General features: G+C 52.9%; 1 protein-coding gene across 1 annotated transcript in view; it reads right to left on the bottom strand.

Moving 5' to 3' along the window:
* The window catches only part of MGLL (monoglyceride lipase), a 26,034-nt gene extending 16,491 nt beyond the window's left edge, over positions 1-9,543 (bottom strand). Inside the window, exon 1 of the mRNA XM_013004534.2 lies at positions 9,438-9,543. Within this exon, the coding sequence (XP_012859988.1) occupies positions 9,438-9,494 (57 nt within the window). The 5' untranslated portion in view covers positions 9,495-9,543. The remainder of the gene's footprint in view (positions 1-9,437) is intronic.
* Positions 9,544-10,046: the final 503 nt, after the last annotated feature.

Here is a 10,046-nt window from a genome sequence, read left to right on the forward strand (position 1 = left end):
CCCTTCGGCCCGGCAGGCAGGGAAGCCACATCCTGGGCCAGCTTCAAGCCTCCGCAGCAACCCTGTGAGGAGGGGGCCTTCGCTCCCTTAAATGAGGGTTTGTGCCAAGGCGGCAGCGCTGCCCTCTCTCCAGCACTGCCTCTCTCCTTCTCCTTTGGCTGGGTGCACCTGAGAGCTCCCACCTGCCCAGGCAGGATCACTGCTGTTCACCAAGCCAAACGCTTGCCGACCTTCTGTATTAGACCCAGGGCCTTGAACACCGACTTCCTCCCTAGGGCTGTCTGAGCACCCAGGAGGCGTGGTCTCAAATTACAAGTGTTTCCCAGGGCACCGGGGGATCAAGCAGAAATAAGATGGGGCCTGGTCACCAAAGGAGCCGCACAGAGGGGAAATGGTCCCAGGCTCTTTTCCTCAGCTCTCCCTTCCTCTGCAGCCATCACGCTTTCCTTTGTAGTCCAAGATGCTCGCCCTGCCCCTGAGAGGCATCACCCCCCATCCTGCTGTCCGGATGAAGACATCTTCTTCACTTCAGTTCACTGCCAGGGAGAAGCCAGGCTCCAGGCCAAGCCTGGCCCGGCTGTGCGGGCCTGGCAGTTCAGTGCAGGAGTATCAGGAATCAGTGCGCATCCCCAGGAGCCTTGGGGGGATGGACATGTTGGCAGGTCCGGGAGTTGAAGTAGACTAGGGGCTAGCATAGCAGGCAAGGCCAAGAAGGGGGGACCCAGAACCTTCTGACCTCTAAGCAAGGAGTTGGGCGTTTCAAACACAGATGAAACATCTGTGAATTCTAGGAATTGCTTGGAAGCTTTTCTGAGAGCTGGGGTCTGTGCCTTCAAAGACTGGGGGTGTGGCAGAAACAGGGACCTACAGTTGAGGAGAAGTGAGCTGTCTACATGCAGACAGGCCATGGCTTGCCAATCCTGATGGCCTTCTGCCCACCCGGATGCCCTCACTGGAGCCCAAGCACGAAGGGAGGGGAGCCTTAGGGTCCTAACAGTAATCATTCAGAATAGGACTCGAGCATGAATGGCCAAAGGGAAACAGCCTTAGGAAAAGTAGCTTACTATAGATTCTAAAGTGACATGGAGTTGATTTCTGACATCCGCTGTTTTTAGTGCCTCTGGCCACTGCTTCCTGAAGTGAGGCGGGGCTGACTGGGTCCTGTGGGCCCTGACCACTTGGCACTGCAGTGAGGCCCTGTGGGATGGGACCTGTGCAGCCAGACGCCCCATCTGCCCACTGCCCTCTGAAGGAGAAGTCCATCACTAGACTTCTAGTGGGATTAGCCATCCCCGAGCTGAGCACTGACTCCCGAATCAAGAATGTGAAAGATCCCAAGCAGAGGCTCCCCACCAATGCCTCTTTGGCTGACAAGGGATTTCGACATTCCACCACCACCTGATTGTGCATGGACCCTACTGCTCATCTTGACAACAGATCACTGGGGAAGACTCAGACTTACCTTCAGCCTGGGACCCATGTGCCTGACCCTGGCTCCTCCTTCAACACAGCGCTCAGGACCAGACAGTGTCATGGCCTCTTGCTGACAGTTCAGGGGGTCAGCTGAACTAGGGCCCAGGGAGGCAGGGCTGTGACCCCAACCCAGGTGGACTCTGGTTTCTGAGTTAGGCAGGGAGGTCCAGAGTCATGGAGGATGCCACCACAGGAGAGAATAACCAGGCGATGCCTTCTGTCCCCCGCACTTCCCCTTTTTCAGGGAAAGATTCTGGTTTTGATCAGAGGAGAAATGATGGAGGAGAGCCACTTCCAGAGAAGGCCTGTCTTCAGGAAATGAGCAGTGTGAGGGCACAGTCCCCAGGGAGCGGGGGTGGACAGAGACGGTGGACAGAGCAGACTGCCTCATCTTCTCCGCCAGGTACAATAACATCACGCAAGCTCCTGGGGAGGCCCTACTCCCAGAAGCACAGTTAGGAGGGGACCTGGGACAGCACCTGGGACGGAGGGCAGGGGGGCGGGGGCAGAGGCTAGTGTGGCGGGCACAGGGCAGGGGGAATGCATGTGACAGGGTCAGCCCTTGTAAACCCAACTCCGGTAGCCACCGGTGTGTTCCAGCAACAAGAATGGTGTTCAGTTCCACGCGTGTGAGGGACAGGCACATACTATGACGGGATGGCTCTGTGGCTGGCACTGAGCGCGGCAGGGGCCGCCTCACAGACAAGAGTGCAGTGGGCTATGGGAGCCTGGAGGGTCTGCACAGAGTAGAGGAGGAGAGTCTCAAGAGGCAGCAGCGATGCAGGAGGCGTCTGGATCTTTGCTTCCCTGGTTTCCAGACTTGCCTCTTACTGTTCTGCGATGGGTTGATCGGCAGACCCCGAAAAGGTGTTCTGACTTCCCCCTCGGTGTTGTTGCCCGAGGCAGCAGGGCCCACAGTGGCTCAGTGTTGCTGCTGGTCCACGGACCGTACTCTGAACAGGGAGCCCCAGAAGATGAAGTAGGGGTAGGGCCATGGCAGGGTGGGGCCGTCCCTCAACACTCACCGTAAGCCTGCACAGTCAGTTCCAAACCGAATTTCTAACTACAGTCAGGTGGGCAGAGGCCAGCCTTCGGATGACAGGCCATAGCCTAAAAAATCATTAGGGGCCTAAGACCTAAGACAGAGAAGAGGGCTCAGTCTCTTCCCCACAGAAGACCTAAGACAGAGAAGAGCGTTATCACAGGCAGGGCAGCCCCAGGGAGGGCACTAGACACGAGGGCACCAGACACGCCCGCCTTGCTGCTCTTCTGGGCATGCTTCTCCCCTGAAGTCAGTGAGTGAGGAGGAGGGGTGTGGAGCACCTGTTTATAAAGGCGGAAAAAGACCCCATCGTCATAGTATAGAAGGAGTGGCTCACCAAGAAAGGCAGTGGGATCCAAGATACTATCACTGTTGGTGCTTTGGTCACCTTGATCAAGCTGCTGGGCAAAACCTGCGGGAGTATAGAGAGAGCTATGGGCCCAGCTTTAGAGGTGGCTCAAGGGAAAAGCCCCTCACTGTGGCCAGGACCCTTGACCACAAGAACACAGTCCTGAACACAGGTAACTGGGCAACCTGGGTGTAGCCATGTGAGGGGGGTAGACATCCAACTCAGAGACTTTGGGAGGCAGGTGCTTCTAAGGGTTTGAATGCACGAGCAATGCAATCCACCTGGACCTACGGAGAGTGCCCCTTCTTCCTTTCTGGCTGAGCCCGTGAAAAGCCCATGAACATTTGTTGGCCGTCTCAATGAGCAGTCCAGGGAACAAGCTATTCGTAGCAGAGACAAGTGTGTGATCTGTGGCTCTTCTCCAAGAATCCCACGTTATTTCACCTGCCAAAGAGGCCACACCTCCTGCCACGGAACTCGGGACGGTCAAGTATGGCACAAAGCCGTGTCATGCTTGAACTCCTGGAAATTCAGTATAAATGCCAGACATTGACCCCAGAGGCCTTGATGCATCCTGAAGGTTTTAATGACTCTCTAAAATAATTTGCCCAGCAAAGACTTCACAGGACAAAGGTACTTATAATGGCTGTCTCTTAAAGTGGGGTCAGCAGCCAGCTAACCTGTACAAACAGGCACAAAGCCCTGCCTCCTATGAGCACAGGTAGTGAGAGAAGGCAGGTCCACGATACAGCAAAGCCCTGGGGCCACACTTGGTTTCTGACTCTCCTAGGGAGAAAGAGGAGGCTTTCTACTCCCGTAAAGAGTGACAGTCTCAGAAACCCTAAAGGGCAGTTCTTCCTGTCCTTAAGGGTCACCATTAGTCGGCATCCACTTCATGGCAGTGAATTTTTTAAGTACCCACGCCTGGAAGGCCAGGCTTGTATCAGGGCTGCCCGGCTCACTGTTGTGTCTCATGCCTAGGAGACCCTGGCACAAATGCATCTAATAGTTGTACTGAATCCTCCGGGAGTTTTCAAGGAAGTCTTTTTGAAGATCCCCAGGTCAGAGTGACCAGCTATTGCGCAGCAAACTCCTCGGTCTAAATCTACTCCACGTCTCCAAGAATGACCATTCTCCCACGTCCCATGCCCCACATCCTGCGCCTCTCCCTGCTGGCTTCCATTGAAGAAAACCAGATGAGCGACATTCAGGTAGGAAGTGGGTTAAGGTCAAGGGCAGGCAGTCGATCCTGCATGTTTTGGGGTGAAACGGAGCATCCTGTTACACACACTGGCCTGAACGGGTACTCAAGGGGACGCCAATTATGACCATAGACCTCATTTCCTTGTTCAAAACTCAAGAATGATTGCTCTCTGCTCAGGCAAAATGAGACAGGATGTCACACAACTCTCTTGAGTACAGGTTCCTCGTGGCAACCCCTCCCTGCCAGCGCTTCCTGCTGCTGGAGAAGCGCATCTCTAGGAAGCACCTGGGCTGACTAGCATTCCTCCCCCAGGACTCCCGGGAGAACATGCAGGGGGCGGGAGGGAAGGCGGATACGATATGTCCTCCACCCACCTCCCCTCCCTCTTTACCTGTCTCAGCTCCCCTGCCATGGAGCTCCTGGAGAAAGATGGGGCTCTGGGACCCTCTGGCCCTCCCCTGTGTTTTATCCCTGGGAAAGCACATGTGGGGAGCCTGGGGCTGACTCTCTTCCAGCAGGGCAGCCACGGGTTTCTCCTCTGTGCCAGGGCACGGACTCAAGCCCTGCCATCGCTGGCACACGAACCGCTGAGCTCACCTCCATGAGAGGACCTCACCATCAACCACCGGACACCCTCCTTCCCCGCTCCTTGCTTCCCTCACTCATGTGCACTGGAGCATACACAGGGCCAAACACGCACCCGCCCAGCAGCTGCCACCCACAACCACGTGGTGACAGTGGCTGCCTTCCTCAGGTTGTGCACTCTTTCTCACCCCTCTTCCCTGAGGTGTTCTCCCCCGACCAACATAAACACACTGCCTGCCAAGACACCTGGCTAATATTTCATCTGTCTGTTGTTCAAATGATCCCACACAGGTAGTTGATAAAAGAGCTTCATGCTTAAGGCAGTTTTTTTTCCCCTTTTTTGAACAAAACATTTCAGCTAAACTGTGGTTTGGTATTAAGAAGACTTCAGGGGACTTTTTTTTTTTAAGTTCATGGTTTAAAGGTGTCTTAGGGCAACAGTTTCAGAAGTTCATTAAAGCTTCATGGCTCCAGGAAGTCTGGCGTCCGTGAAGATCTAACGATGTGTTCTGCATGCCCCCCTTTGGATGTGGGTACTTCTACAGAATCTCTGCTCGAAAGGTTCAGACATGGTGGCAGGCCACCATCCTCTTCTTCTGACTGGGTGGGAGGCTCATGGAGACAATTAGCCACACTTCCCATTAAACAACCTACACCAACCCGCCGCTGTCAGGTGGGTTCTGACTCAGAGAGACCCTGTAGGAGAGAGTCCTATTCATCCATTGGTTTTCCAAAGCTCTCAATTTTCTTTAACCTCCCCCCACTCCCAGGGGGATGGACAACAGAAAAGTGGGTGAAGGGAGGCAGTGGTTGGTGTAAGACATGAAAAAAAAACTTATAAATGATCATGGGTTCATGAGGTAGGAAGGAAAAAATAAATGAAGAGCTGATACCAAGGGCTCAAGTAGTAAGAAAACGTTTTGAAAACGATGATGGCAACATAGGTACAACTGATGTATGGCTGGTGATAAGAGCTGTAAGAGCCCCCAATAAAATGATAAAACAAAAACAAAAAGATCAGAGGACCATATCTTTTTCCCATCGAGCAGTTGTAGCCCAAATGCTTAACCCCTGGTGCCACTAGGAACCCTTACACATTCCTTGTCCTCTTTTTATACCCGGCTCTTTGTTCCTCTGGTGCCCCAGGGGAATGGGAAACAGCTGTTGCACCGATGGGCGATCTGCAAGTTTGCTAGACCTCAGGCACTAACACAACAGATGAGGAGGTGGAACGGAAGCACTAGACATGTTATTTGTCCAAAGAACTGGGATGTCCCCTGCGACCATGACCCTGAACCGTCAACGCAGGAACCCAAATCTTGTGAGGTGTTTCGTTATATACAAGTGGCCTCCGCAGTCACTCTTGCTGCGGTTGCCGGGTAGCCATCGCACAGTTTGGGCCAATTGCCCTCTTTACAGGTGCACAGCAATTACAATAATCAGCCGTGCAGCCCTGTCCTTCATTGATGCAATATTTCCACCACCTTGAACACATAGCCCAACGGTCCTTGCAAAAGCATGTGCCCCCTCCCCCCTCCCCTCTTGGAGCTCTGTCTGTACTACAGCACGTCTTAAGGCTTGGTTTCTCCTTCTGGCTGAGCAGCATTCGAACCAGTGTACACATGCATCCCATTTTGCTGATCCATCCATCTGGTGAGGGGCATTTAGGGTGCTTCCACTTTATTGTGAACAGTGCTGCAAGGAACACTGGTGTACAAGTCTGCCTTCAAGTCGTCCGGGGATATACTTAGTCGTGGAGTTGCTGGGTGGGTTACATGATAATCCTCACTTTAGTCCGTAGCGGAACTGCTCAGGACACTTTTCCACAATGGCTGCACCATGGTGTACTCCCATCAGCAATGGTGAAGGTCTGCATCTCCCCCGCTCCTCACCAGTGTGTGTTACCCACAGCTTTTATTCCTGTTATGATTATTTTTAAAATCTTAGCTACCCTAGTGAGAGTGAAATGGTGTCTCCCTGTGGTTCTGATGACAACGTATGCTGAGCGTCTTTTCCTGGGTTTGGTGGTCATCTGCCAAAGGACTTTGGCAAAATGTCTACTGGAGCCGTTTGCTCATTTTAGGATCGGGCTATTTGTCTTTTTAAAGCAAGCTGTTGAAGTTACAGATGTAACTTCTGGTTATTCGATTCTCATTGGGTGTAAAGTTTCTGAAGATAATCTCGCCGTCAATAGCTTGTGTTTTCATATTTTTTCGGTAAAACCTTTTGATGGATAAATGGCTTTGATTTTTATGAAGTGCCATTTATTTACGGTGTCTGTTGCTGTTCTGATTATGCTAGATAATTCACAGCTAAAAGCCAGGCCTGACAAGCTTGCCTTTGCTTGTTCTTCTAAGCACTCCATGGTTTTAGTTTGCACGTCTTAAGTCCCTGATCCTTTTTGAACTTGTCTTTCCTATGGTATGAGACCTTGCAGGCAGCGTGGGTTATAGGCTGGTCGGCTACCTGCAAGGCCAGTTGTTTGAACCTACCAGCTGTTTCACGGAAGGCAGGCTGGCAGACAAGACTAGAAAGTACGTGGAGGCTGATCAGGTCATTGTGGACAGGGGAAACTAACGGATCACGGTCTCCGTCAGTCAGAACTGCTGAGTTCATGGGAAGCAGCAGATGTCAGGTGGGGAGGATGGGTTTTCAAAATCTTGGGGCAAAGGGTCTCTAATTTGTCTTGGTTCATAAGGGCAGACCAGCATTTCTGCAGGGACGGCTGGTTCCTGATTTGACAAAGTGATCTATTAGCATCAAGTTCTGAAAGGTTGCCCTGGTGGCCGGCCGCACTCAGGGTTCAGCGCTCAGCACAGGAGCCACTGCAGACCCCAGGAGGGAACCCTGTCGCCCTGGCTATAGGCCTCGCTGCTCTCCCTCCCCCCGCGGGGCCCCAGATCTTATTCTAGAAGAAGGTATCCTGGATGGTGAGGGGAAGCCCACTCCACAAGTCAGGAGACCCTGTCAAGTCACTCAACCTTTGAAGCCTCAGTTTTCCATCTGTAAGATGGTGGGCCCGTTCCTTGAGCAACCCTGGGAGTCAGGTCAGCTTGGGAGAGAGTGGGGGCTGCCGGACACAAATGAACAGAGGAGCCCAGGGCTGACACCCCTCTCCTTTCAGGTGTTGCTCACTCTCATTATGCTCAGGTGAGAAGTGACCTTAACCGATCCAAGTCCTTAGGGGAAAGGTCAGCCAGGCCACTTTCCCCTGACCCATTTAGACGAGTATTCTTTTTGACGGGTGGGCCCTCATTCTTCCCCGGCAGGGACAGGGGGCAGAGGCCTTTAGGACTGTCCTATGCCCAGCACTGAAGTTAACCAGTGACTCAGGAAGCCAGTGGTCATTCCTTAGCAGGAAGTAAAGTTCAACGACACTATTCTCTCTGTGTCTTCTTTGACCCGCTAGATCAGCAACTGCTCCTGCTTAAACTACCGGAGAGCCAAATCCTGGCAAATCCAGGGTTCTCTTTCGTCAGCCCCTCCCCACCCCATATCACCCCATTATCTGACTTAGATCCACAGTCCAGGCTCATGGGAGCAGCCGCCCAGAACCAAAGGATACAGTGCATTGGGCAAATCTGATGCAGGAGCCCGCTTCCAAGTGCTCAGGAGCAAAGACGTCATGTGGAGGACTAAGGTACCCCTCGACCTTCTTAGACAGTTCCTCATGTGGTGGGGACCCCCCAACCACAAAATTATTTTCGTTGCTACTTCATCCCTGTCAGTTTGCTACTGTTATAGACCAGGCGACCCCTGTGAAAGGGTCATTCTACTCTCAAAGGGGTTTCGACCCACAGGTTGAGAACCATGGCCCTAACCCCAGCCATGACATTTTCAGCCTCCTCACAGGCATGCAAAGGCCCGACGACTGTTAAGAAAGGCTGGGAAGGAGTTCACGCCAGGAATGACGATCCTACTGTCGGGGGAGGCACGGCCAGGGCAAGTCACGGTGTCCTCCGTCCGGAGTGGATGCGACTCCATGCACGTGGTGTCGCGACTACCACCCCCGCCAAGCATCGGCTCTCCCTGAGAGCCCTGAGAACAGGCTTGGGGCAGCACCCTCAGTCTAACCCTCCAGCCCACTGCGTGGGTGAGGATGGGCACCCCCTGGGGACACAGAGGTCGGTATTCTCCACTGCCCTGGTCATCTCAACATGCCACTGACCCACGTTGTCCCTGCCGTGGGCCTGGCTGAGGTGGCTCGTTTCAGCTCCTTTCCAGGGAGCGAAGGCGCTGGCTCTATTTCCAGTGGTTTGTCAGCTCACTGGGCTTGATGCTTTTGTTCCTTGAAAGGCCCAGCAAGGAAAGAATGTTCCGCTCAAACGCGCGGTCATGCCAGAGAAAGGAAGTGCTACAGCAGCCAGGTTTAGAGGTGAGAGTGCTCAAGGGCGCTTTGTTACTATTACGGGCCATTGTTTGCTCCTGTTGGCAGTATTCCAGGACAACCGTCTTAAGCTTTGTTAACATCTGACTTGTTAACAACAGAGTACTTTGCAGGATTCATAACACATGGATAACCGTTTTGTTTTGTTTTACCTTTTAACATTCACCCATAAAGCAGACACAAACAGGAAATGTTTTTTTCTTGTTTTGGGGGAAGAAAACAGAAACAAAAGAAGCAAAGCCATCCGACTTCAGAAGTGACTGAATTCCGGTGGCAACAACGTTTGATTCAGTCCCGATCTGACCACAATAGCACCTGCAGTCAAAGCACAGATGCGGGCCCTTTAGCCCAGATCCTGGCCGGGGCTGCAGTCCCGGGGAAGCAGAAGCCCTCTTACCTTGAAAGTTGTTGCTGACTCCGGATTCGCGAGAACCAAGGGCGAGATGAGAACCATGCCGGAGAAGTAGCCGGGCCTGTCTGCGGCGGAAAGGATGGCAATGGCTCCCCCCTGCCAAACAAATGGACACGGTTGTTACAAGCCACCCCTGAATTCATCTGCAAAGGCAGGCCGAACCATTGCACCCACCCGAGGGTGCAGGCCTGGCCGGAAGCCCTGAAGATCCCACCTGGGAATGGAAACCAGTACACCTTGGCTAAACTGAGATCTGCAATGATTTCATTACAAGTGGTTTTTGTTGCCCCCACCCGGGTTTTCCAAGAAGCAACATATCAGGAAGATATAAATATGGTTCTTGCTTGTGGGCCGCAAGTTAAACAACAACATGTCCCTGCTTAGCCCGAGAGCTGGCAGACCCCAATGCATTCATTCCTTCAGGCCTCGTGCACAGCTTCTTGGTAGTCATCAGTGGGGATGGCTACAGTTCTTCTAAAGACCTCAGAAACATCACCTAGTGAAGTTAGGTGGTGGGGACGAAGCCAGGCCTGCTCCTTTGTTGAGAAACTAGAAGCGTGTTTAAAACAAGAGCGGAGGTCTTCCAGGCCCATG

Source organism: Echinops telfairi, unplaced genomic scaffold (assembly GCF_000313985.2).
Source record: "Echinops telfairi isolate 266 unplaced genomic scaffold, ASM31398v2 ScPeMD7_31;HRSCAF=116, whole genome shotgun sequence".
Lineage (NCBI taxonomy): Eukaryota > Metazoa > Chordata > Mammalia > Afrosoricida > Tenrecidae > Echinops > Echinops telfairi.